This window comes from Patiria miniata, unplaced genomic scaffold (genome assembly GCF_015706575.1).
Source record: "Patiria miniata isolate m_02_andy unplaced genomic scaffold, ASM1570657v1 HiC_scaffold_30, whole genome shotgun sequence".
Lineage (NCBI taxonomy): Eukaryota > Metazoa > Echinodermata > Asteroidea > Valvatida > Asterinidae > Patiria > Patiria miniata.
In genome coordinates this window covers 5,437,495-5,454,831 of record NW_024037070.1, presented here as the reverse complement: position 1 = coordinate 5,454,831, position 17,337 = coordinate 5,437,495, and the positions used below count along the sequence as shown (strand labels likewise).

Genomic DNA, 17,337 nt, shown 5'->3' with positions numbered 1-17,337 from the left:
TGTATCCCCCAATTAGGGAGCGTCTCATAAGTCGGAACGCTCGGAACGTTTTCATTGGAACGGCGTGTTCCCGGACGTGTTCCCAGACAGGAACGCTCTGCGTTCCATTGGAAACAGGCCACTGTTCCGTTGGAACGGCACGATCCCTTTGCGAGAACGGTCCAGCGGAATGGTTGGGAATACGCGTTCTATTGCGCGTTCCAGTGGAACGTTCCCAGTATAGCGCGTACACGATGAACCAGTTTAGAATATTTGCCCGTATTGCGTCAGGAAAAATGGCGTCCCGATCCCCGGCAACCCGTGAGTCACTGAACGGTAGGTTTTTCTTGTTTTTTGAGGATTTACAGGTAATATTTGGACGTGATTGTGAAATTCCTATGATGTTTTGGGTAATTAGTTCAACACAAGTTACGAGTGAACGTTGATGGAGATGTAAATGTCGTTTCTGTGGTGAAATTTCGGTAGCCCCGACCTCACATCACATGCAATCGCAACGGTGATTGCGTATTCACGTTCAAGTATGCTGGTGCAAGAACAATTCTTTTTATATTTTTACCATTTAATAAATTTACCAACTAAAATAGAACGATAAAAGCGGAGCTTACCATTGACGTTACACACATTGTCAGAAAAATCTGTCGTTGAATTAACTCCGACTCCGAGGCCTGCAATATTACGAAAAATGAACGTACGTATACCCGACTGCGAATACCCCGCCGTGCAGCGTTCCGACGGGAACACGCTGTTCCCTCCCCGCTCCAGCTGGACCGCAGATCGGTGCGTTCCATTCATAGACCGCTTGCAGACGCGTTCGATAATCGACGCGCGAAGTCGCGCGACGCCATGTTTTGGGACAAGCGTATATCTATCCATGCACATTTTGTCCCACAACATGGTGTTTGCACCTTCGCGCGTCAATTATCGATCGCGTCTGCAAGCGGTCTATTGCGCGGAACGCACCCGCGTTCCATTGGGAACACAGCACGTTCCCAATGGAACGCCAATGGAACGCCTGGCGTTCCAACGGAACGTACATTGGACCGCGAACGTTCCCGACTTATGAGACGCTCCCTTAATGTAACGTGTATTTCTTGAGTTGTTGGCCCGAAATCGGGTTTGGTGGTGGAGATCGAGACCACTATGATAGAGGGCGCGCCACATAAATAGTGGTCTCAACAACGCATCAACACGGATGCTGCACATTTGAAGAAAAAGAACAACCTCGTTTCCGATGAACTACTCGAGAAATACAAAATGGATTAAATTGCAATTTCGTGCAATTAGTTTTCACTATGTGTAGCATTAGTAGTTTGAATGGCGTGAGAAACCGTGGAGCTACAAATATATATAATCGTAACAATCTAGTGTTTTAAACGTTAAAAATCCATGTTGACTTCCATTAGGATTGTATTAGTTGCAAATAAAATCCTGTATTGTTACGGTCATAATAGCTTGATTAATTGACGTTGTTTTATGAAATGAAATCTTTTGATGCCAAACATCATGACAAATGAGTGTACGAAAATTCATTTTAATGTAACGTGTATTTCTTGAGTTGTTGGCCCGAAATCGGGCTTGGTGGTGGAGATCGAGACCACTATAACAGAGGGCGCGCCACATAAATAGTGGTCTCAACAACGCATCAATACGGATGCTGCACAAGTGAAGAAAAAAACAACCTCGTTTCCGATGAACTACTCAAGAAATACAAAATGGATTCAATTGAAATTTCGTGCAATTAGTTTTCACGATGTGTAGCATAAATTGTTTGAATGACGTGAGAAACCGTGTAGCTATAAATACTATGTGATCGTAACAATCTAGTGTTTTAAACGTTAAAAATCCATGTTGACTTACATTAGGATTGTATTTGTTGCAATTAAAATCCTTTATTGTTACGGTCATAATAGCTTGATAATTTGACGTTTTTATTATGAAATGAAATCTTTTGATGTCAAACATCGTGACAAATGAGTGTACGGAAATTCATTTTAATGTAACGTGTATTTCTTGAGTTGTTGGCCCGAAATCGGGTTTGGTGGTGGAGATCGAGACCACTATGATAGAGGGCGCGCCACATAAATAGTGGTCTCAACAACGCATCTAAACGGATGCTGCACATTTGAAGAAAAAGAACAACCTCGATTCCGATGAACTACTCGAGAAATACAAAATGGATTAAATTGCAATTTCGTGCAATTAGTTTTCACTATGTGTAGCATGAGTAGTTTGAATGGCGTGAGAAACCGTGGAACTACAAATAAAATATGATCGTAACAATCTAGTGTTTTAAACGTTAAAAATCCATGTTGACTTCCATTAGGAATGTATTAGTTGCAAACAAAATCCTGTATTGTTACGGTCATAATAGCTTGATTAATTGACGTTGTTTTATGAAATGAAATCTTTTGATGCCAAACATCATGACAAATGAGTGTACGAAAATTCATTTTAATGTAACGTGTATTTCTTGAGTTGTTGGCCCGAAATCGGGTTTGGTGGTGGAGATCGAGACCACTATAACAGAGGACGCGCCACATAAATAGTGGTCTCAACAACGCATCAATACGGATGCTGCACAAGTGAAGAAAAAGAACAACCTCGTTTCCGATGAACTACTCAAGAAATACAAAATGGATTCAATTGAAATTTCGTGCAATTAGTTTTCACGATGTGTAGCATGAGTAGTTTGAATGGCGTGAGAAACCGTGGAGCTACAAATATAATATGATCGTAACAATCTAGTGTTTTAAACGTTAAAATTATGCATGACATGAATTATGCATGGATTTGGTACCCCCCCCCCCCCCCCCGCCAGTTTGCGGGGGGGGGGGACGAGCGAACGAGCGAACGAGCGAACAGAGAGTTAAGTTGAGGGCGTGTAAATTGAAGTTTGTTGAGGGCGTCCTTTCATCCAGCTGGCGCTCATCGGTCACGTGCATGTCACATGTTATGACAAAGATTTGCCAAGCTTGCTAAGCCTAAAGTTGACCCCATTCGAGTACCTTCAATGAGTTTGCAACTTTTGTCGGTGACAAGGCATATTTGGCGCAGCACAAGATTCTTTAATAACGTCAACCGAAGGCTTGTGTCGTCGTCAAGCAGTCATCGGCAGGAGCACAGCGTAGCTACAGCGATCATGTCAGAAAAACACCTCGAAGCCGGTGAGCGAGTCAGTGCCCAGGACAGCCCTGTGGACAAGCCACGTTCACTGGTCTATGCCCGGGTATGACAAAAACAAGCAATGCACATTATTGTGTACTCTAACGTGGCGCAGCCCCTTTACTTCTAGAATTAGAAGGCTTCTTACTTCTAGAACTAGAAGTACGGCCCCTTATGTGGCGCACTTTGATTTTTCGCCTGTAGCGCCGAGCTGGAGCAAAAGTTTTAACTGTAAGGCAAAATAAAAAACAAAACATGTTTAGCGTCCTGCCTCTTTGACAAAAAGGAAGGAGGAGGCCCTTTTTTTTCTTTTTTTTCTTTTCAAAATGGCCGCCCGACACATTTTTCAAGACAACGCGGCCGGGCTATTTTTCTAGATGGTTACCAGCTTTTTTCAAAATGGCCGCCACTTGGACTCATTGACTATTTCCACAGCTTTATACACGGTATAAAAGTCTAAAAATACGATTTCTTTCGTCAGAGATCGTTAAAATTTATCAATTTTTGTCTTTTTAAAAAAAAAAAAAAAAGGAGGCGGCCTCTAAAAAGAAAGCGGGCGGGGACGCTAAACATGTTTTTTTTTTTTACTTCGCCTAATTTCACATAAAGTGAAATTTCATCAAGTTCTAAACACTCCCGTTCATGCATCACAAGTTTATCTAGGCACAGCGAAAAATACCCTACATGAATTGGCACGGAACGGCCGCGAGAGGGCGTCACAGCGATCTCATTATATGACGTCATCATACTGACCATAAAAGGCAGTTTTCATGAATGAAACTGTTGCGCATGCGCACATGCTTCACGTCTGTACCTCGAGTCGTTTCCACTTCGACAGAGTTCACGACGATCTTTCGAATGGTACCAAAATCGTATGAATTCGTGGTTTTCTTCGACTTTATATTCCATTTCTTTGGTGTCAACCTGAGGCGCAACAACTCGCGGATTCCTTGGTGTATTTGAATTTTGGTAGGTCATATTTTTGTTGCGATTTTAGTGTGAAACCGCGCCACTGGCTGAAGGTGTTCGTTAATCATTGGAAAATCATATGCAACGTGTTTTGTGTGTGGGGGTTGAGTGTATTGAGTGCGCCACGTCAATATGCATGGCGACGACGACGTTGATGCGTACGTCGTACGTCAAATCGTGCGTGGCCGTTACACATATACGACCTGACCCCGACGCGTACAGTCTATATCTAGGCGGCGCGGGCGCGGTACATGCACGTGCGGTTTGTTGAAATAAATTGACATTCGTGCAAGCGATGAAAATGCAAGATTCAGATTTAATACTGATTCAGATTTGATAATCCAGGCGTGCGATTTGTCAGGATTTCAAGAATTTTTGTGTGGATTTTTCCTGATTTCAGGCATTTTTGACAGGATTTTTTCTTGTAAAAACTTTGGAATTTTTTGGGGTCAGGATTTCCTGATTTAATTTAGGAACTTTTTTTTCTTTTTTTTTCTGATTTCCGGATTCTTTAAGATTTTTTTTAGGAATTTGGAATTCCTGAATATTGTTCACTTTTAAAAGTTTATTAAGGACAGATGAAGAGAATGTAAATTAAGGGAGCCTTATACAAATTAAAACATTAATAGACCCTTAATTGCTTTTTAACCATCATCGGCGACCTGTACCTTCAAACCCTTTACCAATTATTTTATGGATTTTAAATTTTTTTCAGGTTGGCGGGAAGTGTCGTGCCCTTGTCGCGATGTCGTCTTTCGGTCCAGAGTTTCTACATACGTCACCTGAAATTGCAGCGCCATGAAGAGGTGAAGCGTGCCTCCTGTGACAGCGACAACATTTAATACATTGCCGTTATTAATGAATAGTTTTCCCCACCCAATTTTAACAAAAAAATATTTTAATATCGTGCGACATGAAGTTTTTATTTCAAACTGTCTTTATCGCTCCCCATTTTGACGGTAGCATAACAATTCAAAGAGAAGAGCTTACATGACTACACAAACTAATACAAGTAATTCAAAACTTACCGTTATACGAGAGAAAACTAAGCTTCTTGGAGGCTGTGCAATGGGTTAAGCCGTATCTTAATTAGGTTTGAACCTGCCATTGTTTCCCTTAATCCTGCTGAGCTGAGTGGGGTGTGAAGGGGGCTGTTTATTGAGGAGGGAAGTCACATTGCTGTTTACGTGTTGTACATGTAGGTTAAATTTCAGTCTTAATTATTCAGGTACCGGTCGAAACCACAAGAACAATGCTATACACATAGAAAACGGGTTGAATGTTTATTGAAAAAAGCTAAAATTTACAATTACAATAATGCACTTGGTAAAAATAAAGCCCTGGGAATGGACAGCAAGGAAAGCACTATTGTGAAAAGAGTTTATAAACAATCTTTAGATTTAAATGTATAACTCGAGTGTTTGGGTCAAGAGATCTTCCACTATTTTTCCAAGTGAATTGTATACTAACCAAAAACAACCAAATTGTAATACACAAAATATCAGGTATTACGAACATGCGTATAATAAAATGAACATAGGCCAAACTTTTCTATAAAAACGAGTCTCTGATGTCTCTGAATTTGTATCCCGAGTCATTTCTTTGTATATTTTAGACAACTAAGAGTTAGAAAATATAGTTTACAAAATGCTCCTATTTTAACCAGAATTTCCTGGGATGAAAGGAGGACTTCCCTTACTTAAAATACTTCAATTTGCAACTATCAACACGCCTTGGAAATGGCAATTGTTTGAGTAAAATCCGTAATCTATTTCGTGATAAACTTGCGGGAAGTCAGCAGGTCACGTCAGCCCGCTCGACAGTGCGAAGTTCTCCGCGGCTCGGAATGCACCGGCCGTACGTGCCTGCACAGGCCGTGCGTGCGTGCGTAAACGAATCCCTGACATGTGGTTTCTGTGACGTCACGGGCCCGGCCGGGCACGTCCACCAATGAGCGCCGCGCTTGTCGCCCACGCCCCCATTCCCATCCGTGTTACACGGCCAATGGGGAATTTTTCGCCTAGCTAGGCCTACCTGTTATAAAGTTAGAAAAATATTTATTTCGGCGTGCTTTTTCGATTTTATTTCGAAGTGCACATAGCTTGAGTAACTCCAGCTCTAATGCTTATCGCGTTGGCATTAGAGCTGGAGTTACTCAAGCTAAAGTGCACAGTGAACCCTTTGAAAATGTCCCCCAAAAATCATTGAATAGCAAAGTTCATTAATTTCAATAATAAAGTTCATGCCATCTTTTCTCAATTTAACAATTCAGATCAAGATTAGTTTACTAAGCCTAGTGTTTAGAAAAGCTAAAATCTGAATGTTTATTTCATATTGAACTAATTTTTCCCAAGATGATAAGGACAATAATACGTCGCACAAATGCATAAGCAAAGCGGCTTTGTCATCACGAAACACTCATGAAGAAATTTGTAGTTGTGATGTGTTGCAATGTGTTTGACTTTTGCGAATTGTAGGGCTCATGTTCTTCCTTGACATGTTGACATTTGTGTGAAATATGAATTAACCATCATCTTTTGTTGAGTTTGATTTGTTTCACTTATATTTAAATTTTATGTCACTTTTTTAGCAAAATTTAATGTGAAACAACATTTATCCAACAATACCTACTACAACCAGAAAATAGCATGACCAGCTATTCCAATCTATGGCCTCCAAGGCGAAGTTTTAACATCAATATTGGCGTATGCAGAGATTCAACTATCCCTTAACGTTTTGGGAACATGGTGTTTGTTAACTGTTGTAGAATATAATATTTTTCTTAAATTGTGGATTTTCAAAACCAGCTTTTAATTTTCTAAGCAAAAAAAGTGTAAAGTTCCCAGTAGAAGATTGTAATTAGAAAGTGCTTGTGACAGGCCATCAATAGACCTTATGCGTTAAGGCAGAGTCAGAGGGCAATGTTTTTTTATGGCATGGATAGGCATGATTAAACCTTTTGTGTATTCATTGTTACTAGATTAACATAAGAAAGAACATCCTCATATCTTTCATGAAAGAGACCAATTACACAGCGTAACCACATCGTTCAAAACGTGGATTCCACTGAAATGAACACGATTTGTTTCAACATTTTTATCGATTATTTTGATAATGTGTACAGGTCAGCCTCTGCCAGCCTTAAAGGATGGCTCCGTCCGTCTCTTTAGCATGAAGTACTGTCCATTTGCACAGCGCCCTCGCTTGGTTCTAAAGGCCAAGGGAATCGAGTAAGTTAAAGACAAACATCAATTTGCATAGATAATTTTTATTTTTGGAAATATATTTTCCAAAATATTTGTCCGTCCTTTGTAAGTCCTTCCACTCCATCCTTTGTGATCTTCACCTACACTGGTTAAATGGAAGGCGAGGAAAGTAACCACTGCATAAACGTGACTGTTCCCTTTTGCTTGTGGTTGGAGTTGTGAAAATTATTTGTCATCGAACTTGTGATGGGTGTCATTGACTGAAACACGGTCAACATTTTATATTATCGAGTCCCAGTTTGTGGTAATGTTATATTGTAGGTTCAGAAACATAGATGACCAAACTATAACAGACTTATGCTCATAGTCAATCATGTCCAGAAAATAAATCAAAAGAAGTTGATTTTTTTTTTTACCAGTTATGAAGAGATAAACTGTAACTTGAAGAACAAGCCGGAGTTTCTCTTGGAGCGACATCCAGATGGGAAGGTCCCCGTCTTCGAACACAACGGCAAAGTCGTCATCGAGTCCAATGTCATCTGTGATCTCCTTGACGAGGTGTATCCCAACCGCCTCTCTACCCCAAGGATCCATTTGAGAAGGCCAAGGATAAGATCGTCATGGAAACCTATTCATCAAAGGTAGTTATTTTTTTGTTCTTTCAAATCATCTCCAACCTGTCTGTCGTGTTATCAAATATCCTTCTACCTGTATGTGCCGCAGATGAGGTCGGCTAGTCTCACTGGGATTTTCTTACACAGACATAAGGTGGTTGTCAGAGGAGCTAGGATTGTCAGGGTCAACATACGCTATGGGGGACGACTCTCACCGAGTCATTTGGCTACCTTTGAATGAAGAACTTGTGAAAAATGAAAATTATTTGATCAAAAAGTTTCGGAGTAATTCAAAAATTAAGCAAAAGGGACAGCACTTTTTTGTTCTCATCCCACCGCGGAGGGTATTTTGTTGCATTAAAAACTTAGGGAAGCCTGAAGCATTCTTGTTTTGTGAATGCTTTTGCAGAAGAAGTCCGTGTCTGTTGTTTCTGTACAAAATACTGTCAATAGCAGGTGGGGAGGCCGGGAGGGGGTTTCTGACCAAAAAAATGGCAAATGGGGGGGGGGGGAACAGTTGCCTCCCCTGCCAAGGGCAGAATGCAGTCCTCTTTAACCAGTTAACACCGCAGGACGTGTAAACACGATCTGGCAATGTATATTCACAGGGGCGGGTGACGGGTTAAACCATCATCAAGCATTCCTGAGTCTCCAGCTGTGGCTGTGTATACTCGTCATTGGCTCTCCATGGTTTTGTTCACACCATGTTTTGGACTTGAACTTGGCCACTGTACATGGCCTGTGAGAAGTATGGTACAAATATTGTACAAATGACTCTTAAGAGTCAGTATATGTGGTGTTTGATGCAATTTTCACAAATGGATGAGATATCTTGCCTTTTTCAAAAAAACAATTTTTTTTGCCCAAAATAAAACACTGTCGTCTGATTGGTTGACTCTTCAGGTGATTCCAGCATTCTACCAGGCAATCAGGTCAGGAGGCAGAACGAAGAAGAAGCAGCCACAAAACTCCTGGCTGGCCTGACCTTGTTTGATGCCGAGCTCAAGAAACGAGGAACTCCGTTCTTTGGCGGTAAGAAATTTGGCAAACTGAAAATGCAACATGAATTTCATTGCCCGTAATGGCACACAGGGCTTTTTTGTTTAAAGGCATATAGGTTCATTTGCGTTTCCTGCAATCTTAATAGCACCACTTAAAATCCAGAAGAAGTAAAACCTAACCTGTTGAAGTTTTAGCTCAGTGGATGTTACACTTTTAGAGAAAAGTGTAGAAAACCATCACAACCTTTTGATCACGAAACATGATTTTGTCTAGATAGAACTGAAACTGTTAAAAACACGCTAAACATTTCACAAAGGGTTGGGGGGGGGGCTGGCAAAACACATGATTTCTACTGCAATTTCCTGAAGATGACAGCTGACATCAGTTGCATGGTTTTTTTGGGGGGGGGGGGGTGCAACATATTTCTTGCCGAGACTTGTTCTTTTCTTTTGTTCATTAGCCTCTGACAGCACTCTGCCGGCATAGTTACATGTGCTCTGACCAGAGAGTGCTATAACGACACACTTTTAAGGGTTAAATGAAAGAAAAAAATCCAAACTAAAATTAAGAAACACTAAAAATATCACAAGAGGTGGGGGGGGGGGGCCTGGCCGGAATAGTTGTTTACAGATGCGCTGACCTAGAGGGTGCTATAATGACATAATTTTAAGGGGCAATGAAAGAAATTTTTTTTTTAGAAACACTAAAAATTTCACAAGGGGTGGGGGGGGGGGGCTGACAAAACACATGATATCTACTGCAATTTCCTGAAGATGACATCTGACATGGGCGGGAGGGGTGCAACATATATTTCTTGCCAAGAATTTCTCTTTTGTGAGCTTCACTCTGAATTTCCCGACCTCTTGATTCCCTGCTACAGGCCAGCAGCCCAACATGGTGGACTTCAACACCTGGCCCTTCAACGAGCGCCTGGCGGTCTCGGACCCGCTGATGGACCTCATCAAGGCCAAGCTGCCGGACCTGGACGCCTACTTCCAGCGGATGGTGGCCAACCCAACCGTCAAGGCCATCATCAACAGCAAAGAGATCTACCTGAAGTTCTTCGAGGGCTACGTGACCGGCAATTATCAGTACGATTTCTGACTAGATGGAAAGACACCAAGTCTTCAAATGGAAAAAGACTCGGGCTACTCACTGGCAAAGCTATAAAAATCATCCAATTTTTAAAATCATTGTTTACAGGGTGACCGTAAGGTCAGAGCCAAATTCTGCTAAATGCGCATCAAAAATCTGTCAGATTTATCAAAAATCTGCCAAATTCCCCAGAATTACTCGAAATACACTATGAACACTTAAAATTACATGCAGATTTGTAGGATTGCCTTAATTAAGATTCAAATTACATATAAACAATCTAGTCAAATAAAGATGTTGTTCATTTTGGTAAATTTCGGGCAAAACGTGGATCCGGCCACGACGAAGTCCATTTCCCAGTGAACCTCAGCACCTAGACCAGCCATCCTGTGGTTTGTTTGAAAGGATTGAAGGTTTATTAAATAAATGTGCACTTTTTAGTTCAAATTTGCTGTTTTTCTGCCAGAAATCTACCAAATAAATCCATTCTGTCAAATTTTCTGTCAAACTCGTTTTTGAACAAAAATTCTGTCAAAGTTAGCCAAAAATCGGCTAAAACGGTCACCATGATTGTTTACTCTTCTCCATGTTTCTACAATTAAGCAATTTGTAAAACATTACTAATCATGTTCCATGGTTTGCTAATGACAAAACCAATATCAACAGATCTCTAACTATGGGTAATTTATAGATTTAACCATAATTGAGTTTTTACATGTGGGTAAGTATTTTCCAATGTCAAGATAGTTGCCCAGAAAATGATTGAAAGCCTGTATGGCAAAATTGATTTAGTTTTATCCTTACTTGAGGGTCATCTACATATTTTTACTATAAAAAGCTGATTTAAAAAAAATCAGGGATTTAAAATAGCAGTATTGTATTCTTACGGCCTAATTATTATTAAATAATCTTGATAGATTGGTTGTAAATCTATTACAATGTCAATGTATTTTTCGTGGGTGTCACTTTGTATCTTTCAAATTGTATTCATAAATTCCCGAGACAGTTTACCCATTCTATTGGTTGAGAGCCCATCACATGGGTGGTTTTACACCGCTGCATTCTGCGCCCCGTCGCACACTATGCGCTGTGCGCCAGTCTCCATTTCAGGAGATTTTTAGCATTACCCGCGAGGCACATACCATAGACATAGGCCGGATGGGTATTTCTCCAAACATGAAGTAAAACTGTTGAACAGATCGTTGGAAAATTGACTGAAATGTATTTACAAATAGGAATTCTGCTCGGGCCATTATCAGTGACCGGGCCCCTATCCGGTTTTAATAAACTTCTTTCACATGATATAAACATTGAATAACAATCTGTTTATTGGTCAGTTCATTTTATGACATTTCTTGTTTGTTTTGTTTGTTTCAAAAAAATTCACGATTTTGATGTTTTTTTTTTTTTTAAGTCTACATTCGCCAGGGTTCGAAAACCTTCATTGGTACAACTTCAGTGCACCCATCTACTGTAATATTACATGTAGTTGAAAGACAGCTTTAACACTGCTTTTCTAGAACTGACAGGCAACTGGTATTATTCAAGGTCTACTTCCATAACATGTGCTCCACAAGTATCAGCAGAGAGCGCTATAGAATTCTGCTGGTAGCTTTTCTTCATGAGTGTACCCCCCCCCCCCCACCCAAAGTACATGGCTCTACTTCAAAAGTTCAGAGTTCATATGTCCTCTTTAATGCTTAGAGAGCATTTCCTTGCCACTTTGTTTTTTTTAAATGCGCTAAAGCTATCGTGCACTTTAATTTCATGCACTGTTCAGTGGCGTACCCAAGGGGGGGGGGGGGCATCGGGGCCCCCTCCAAAGAGGTTATCAATTATTTTCTTCTTGTGGGGTCAATTTTTTAGTCAAACGATTTGACCGTGGTGATATGTATGTGGTTTATTTTCAAGTAGTATAATAGGGGTGTAAATGGTGCCACACCAACGTCAAAATATCCCCCCCCCCAAAAAAAAAAATATATATATATATATAATTATTTTTCGGCCAAAAAAATTTGGGCAACATTTTGTATTCAAAGTTCTACAAAAAAAAATTGAAAACGAATTTGTTAGCCCCCAAGCCAAATCCAGGGTGCGCCACTGGCATTGTTCTTGTAATAATTAACTACATTATTCTGTTTAAAAAAAATTGATGGGTCAAGTTTTGTTAGACGGACTTTGAACGTTTCAATTGACATTTGAAATTCTATTAGACAAGCTGCGGTCAGATTTAACAAGTGAAATAAAAGAGTGGTAAATCGAATTTGAATGAGTCTGCAGTTTTTTTGTGACAAGGCATTTTTGGTGCGACTCAACAAATTTTTCATTAATTATATCAAGCGAAGGCTTGTGTCTTCATCAAGCAGTCAACGTCAGCAGCACAGCCAAGCAACAGCGATCATGTCACAAAAACACCTAGAAGCTGGTAAGCAAGATACATTTACCCTTTTTGACCTAAAAGGCCTACTTGTTCACAATTTTAATTCACACAGCTATCCTTTTAAATCATGAGAACATGGTCTGTATGTGTTGTTGTTGTTGTTGAAGAATATGTATTTTTCTCTTAAAACTTGTGGATTTTCAAAGCCGACTGCCCTTTTCTCGGGGAAAAAATGCAAAATTCCACGCCTTCCATAAAAGTGTTTCCCCTTAAGAAGTTGTTTGCGACGGACCTTCAATGGACATATTGCGTTAAGGTGGAGACAGATTGAGGGCAGTGGTTTTGTATGCATGACCTGGCAGGACTAAACATTTGTACAATAACGCAACTTATGCAAGACTCCCTTCAACTACCTGAGACTCATAAGGTAGGCTATATCATTCATGTAAAGACAAAGGGGGAAAAAATGTTGCAACCTGACGTCACTTCTGCGATTGTGTACAAAGTCTATGGAGAGTCAAGAAAATTTCATAAGTATTTCCTAACAAAATTGGAAATATTTCTTAGTCCCAGATTCATGTCTTATTATCATATTTGCAATGAATGACCTTCATTGAGATGATAATATGAAGAAAAAAGTGGCGTCAGATTGCAATATTCTGTCCAAGACAAATTGCACAGCATGTCCACATCCTTCAAAAAAAGGAGATGGGGATTAAATGCCTTAAATGAACAGGAGCATAATCTTTTTGATTAATTTATCAATTATTTTGATAATGTGTACAGGTCAGCCTCTGCCAGCCTTAAAGGATGGCTCCATTCGTCTCTTCAGCATGAAGTACTGTCCATTTGCACAGCGCGCTCGCTTGGTTCTAAAGGCCAAGGGAATCGAGTAAGATACTTTATAAATAATAAACGTTGATGAATGCATTTAATAGAATATATTTCATGTGGTGACAAATGTAATGTTCCATTCTACAAGGTGAAGTCGAGTGGAGTGGAACATTCCATCTCCGTCACCTCATGAACTTATTCTTTCCATTGCACGAATGTGAAACATGCATTATTTGTTCTATACAGCGCCTGTTTGAATTCTCGTTATTTGATTGGTAATACATGCAGTGTGACAGTGTAAAAACTTATATTTTACGGTGGAATAGACTGTTGGCGCGTGGTCAACAGTCCACCAATCATTATTCATCTAGGCTATTCGTTTAAAAAAGAAGAAGAAGTAAACAACTAAAAAAAAAAACATTAACAAACACAATAAAACATCACACCGGTACATAATAAATTACACTCATCATAATAAATTGCACTCATAGTCAATCTGTCTGGCAAAATGAATCAAATTTACTTGTAATTGTTTTTTTTCACCCAAGTTATGAAGTGATCAACTGCAACTTGAAGAAGAAGCCGGAGTTTCTTTTCGAGCGAGAGCCGGAAGGGAAGGTCCCAATCTTCGAACACAACGGCAAAGTCATCTCTGAGTCCAACATCATCTGCGATTTCCTGGACGAGGTGTATCCCGACCCGCCTCTCTACCCCAAGGATCCGTATGATAAGGCCAAGGATAAGATGTTCATGGAAGCCTTTTCATCAAAGGTACCTATGATTTGTTTGTTTGTTGGGCTGTTGGTTTGTTTGTTGGGGATGGTTTTTTTTTTTTTTTTTTTTTGTTATAGAAACTATCTCAATCTGTGTCCCTCGTGTACCACATATATTTTTCCTCCTGACAATTAACTAAAACGCCTTCCACCGATTGGATAAAAATTTACACCAATCTTCTTTAAACTGAATACATTTGAATCAGAGTGGAATTCTAGCTCCTCTGCAATGTGGCAAAAAAGGCTTTTCTGCAAAGCCTGTTGATTTTTAAAACCTTATTAAAGATATAGTCCATCATTTGTAATTTGTGCATTTTGTTCGTTTGAAGCAACACAAGTGTTCAAAATCTAATGAAGGATACTGAACAACTAACCTGATGAAGTTTCAGTTCAGCTTCAGCTGTATATTTGCTTTAAAAATTCGGAAATGTGGGCTTGAAGCATTCTTTGTGTGTGGGTGTGAGCTTGTCTTACATACGCAGTGTGGACTTCCGAACAAAAGACGTCCACATAATGTAGGTAGCACCGACGTTGTGTGGACTTGCCCACGTCCACACAGTGTTTCCCCATTTCTGGAAAACAGGTTTAGAGGCATTTTTGGGTTAGGTTTATCAGTAGCAGAATGAAGAGAAACACTAAAGGGAATCATTGAAAAAAAATTGGGTTGTAAGAGTTTTCACAGTTTGAGAAAAATGAGGTTTTTCCACTGGTGTTCCTTAACTACACGAAAAGAAAGGTAAGTCCACACTACGTATGTGAAACAAGTCTGCATGTGTGGGTGTGGGTGTGTGTGTGTGTGTGTGAAGGCATTTGGGAGAATAAGTCTACAAGAATCCCCCACCAACCCAAAGAAAGGGAAAAACGAATCCTGTCACTGAAGCGTAGACCTCATTTTTCCTTGATGACAGATTTGAATAGTTTTTAATATATATCCTACCGATCGACGACTTATAGCCAATGTTTCAGCGTGTCTCAAAATAAAGCCAATATCGCCCATCAGGCCGGCATTTATCTCCGGTTTCCTTGGCATGAAACTTCTGCGAATATTCATATTCCCACTGGATGGGATGCCGGTCCATCGCAGGTTACTCCCCAGCTAATGCCGGTACCCATTTATACTCCTGGGTGGAGAGAGGCAAGTGGGGGTGAAGTGGCTTGTCCAAGGACGCAACATATGGTCAACAGCTGGATTCGAACCCCTGACCCTCTGGTCATGAGTCACGAACCTTAACCACTAGGCCACACACAGTCCAGGGTGGATCAAAATGGGGAATATAATACAAAAGAGTAACCCGTGATTGTTTTCCCCCATAAAAATACTTTCAGTAGCAGGTGGCGGAGGAAGGGAGGGGAGGGGTGGCTGTACAGTTTTTACTTTTAGAATTTTCAATTTCTGAACCGTCGCCCCCCCCCCAAAAGGCAAATAGTCACCTCCCAAGTTGCCTCCCCTGCACCCCATTGGCTGCAGTGGTGGTTTTGTTTTAAAGAAATTCAAGCTGTCAACCGTTTTGAACTTGAACTTGAACTTGGCCACACATGGCCTGTCGTTGTATCAAATCTCTCTCCGTGGCGGGGCCTCAGAGTGTTGATGAAGTTATGGTGAGAAGTATTCTACAAAATGTACAAATGACTCTCAAGAGTCAGTATTTGTGGTGTTTGACGCAATTTTCACAGTTGGGCGAGCTATGTTGCCTTTTTTTAAAAATGGTCTTTTTTCGGCCCAAAATTGTCTTTTTCGGCCGCAAGTTGTTAAGAAGTTAAAAAAACTGTCATCTGATTGTTTGACTCTTCAGGTGATTCCAGCATACTTCGGGTATGTCATGTCTGGAGAAAAGAACAAAGAAGCAGCCACAAAACATCTGGTTGCCATGACCTTGTTTGATGCCGAGCTCAAGAAAAGAGGAACTCCGTTCTTTGGCGGTAAAAATTAACTTGGAAACTGAAAAACCAGCATTCATTTCATTGCCCATAATGGCACAAAAGGACTTTTGTGTTTAAATAGAACTCATATTTTATATTTTACTTCCTTCGTGAGCCTTGTATTTTGTATTAGTGCTGGGAGGTGCAGTTGGTAATCTTTATCTGAATGGGCCATTTAAAAAAAAAAGAAATTAGCAAAAGAATGTGCTGTGACGACACAATTTTAGGGTTGAACAAAAAACATCAAAAATATCAAGACATAGTAAAAAAGTATATCACATGGGGAGCAGGACTAGCACAATGCATAATTTCTACTGCAATTTCCTAAATATATCTTGGCAGTGTACGTACATCAGTCACATGTTTTGTGGGGTGCAGCATATATTTTACCAGGAATTAATTTTCTTGTTTTGCGGGCGGTGAGCTTCATTCTGAATTTCCTGATCGTTTGATTTCCTGCCACGTACAGGCCAGCAGCCCAGCATGGTTGACTTCAATGCCTGGTCCTTTAACGAGCGAACTATGGCCTCCGATTCGCTGATGAGCGCCGTCAAGACCAAGCTTCCGGCTCTGGACGCCTACTACAAGCGGATGGTGGCCAACCCGACCGTCAAGGCCGTCCTCAACAGCAAAGAGGCCCACCAGAAGTACAACCAGGCATATGTGACCGGGACTTTCTTGTACGACTTCTAGGCTGACTGGATGGAAAGGCACCAAGTCTTCAAAAGGAAAAAGATTCCCGTCACTCACCGGCAGAGCCATAAAATAAGTTTTCTTTGTTTACTCCTCTTCATTTTGTCTACAAAAGTAATTCACTTTAATTTCAGATCATGTCAAATAAATAAAATAAAATAACCAATACTTTGCTAATGACAAAACCGGTATCAAGCAGATCACTAATTACGGTAATACATACATTTAACCGTATCTAGTTTTTAGGTAGGCCTATTTTTTTTTCAATGTGGAGAGAGTGGACCTGTGGCTTTCAGGCAATATTTTCTGGTCCACTATCTCGACGAAGTATCCGTACTTTGGTGTCAGTCTTACAGTTGTATCCCCCTTTCTTCAACAAATTGGAGGGTTTTATCTTAATAAATGTTAAACTTGTATATTCTATTCCAACCGAAAAAAAACGGGTTTTTTTAATTCTGGGCACATCGAGACTGTGAGAACGCAGTTATGTGGGGAGCAAGTCATTCGAAATTTGTAATAAAGTAATAATTCAATAAATTCAATTGCTAACATTGTCCAACTTGTTTTTCTGTTGATTATCATTCAGAAGTGAATAACTTTTGTATATTGCTAGAAAAATAGCAATTTTGAAAAAGGTATGTATTTTTTTTCTCGGAAAGAAACTTGAAATCAGCAAGGGTAAAACAACA

General features: G+C 40.2%; 1 protein-coding gene and 1 pseudogene across 1 annotated transcript; both read left to right on the top strand.

The window, feature by feature from the left end:
• The first annotated feature begins 2,934 nt into the window (after positions 1-2,934).
• On the top strand, positions 2,935-10,715 carry LOC119739385 (annotated as a pseudogene).
• Positions 10,716-12,346: 1,631 nt separating this feature from the next.
• LOC119739386 (glutathione S-transferase omega-1-like) lies at positions 12,347-17,010 on the top strand. The gene is made up of 5 exons (XM_038214320.1): positions 12,347-12,473; positions 13,215-13,320; positions 13,811-14,033; positions 15,829-15,955; positions 16,425-17,010. The coding sequence occupies exons 1-5, from the start codon at positions 12,449-12,451 to the stop codon at positions 16,646-16,648; spliced, it is 705 nt and encodes a 234-aa protein (XP_038070248.1). The 5' UTR covers positions 12,347-12,448; the 3' UTR covers positions 16,649-17,010.
• The last annotated feature ends 327 nt before the right edge of the window (positions 17,011-17,337 follow it).

Bases quoted from the DNA above. Each gene is read 5' to 3' on its own strand.
- LOC119739386 (XM_038214320.1), top strand. From the start codon at position 12,449: ATGTCACAAAAACACCTAGAAGCTG. The intron at 12,474-13,214 runs GTAAGCAAGATA...TAATGTGTACAG, and splicing joins ACAAAAACACCTAGAAGCTG to GTCAGCCTCTGCCAGCCTTA. The intron at 14,034-15,828 runs GTACCTATGATT...TTGACTCTTCAG, and splicing joins TGGAAGCCTTTTCATCAAAG to GTGATTCCAGCATACTTCGG.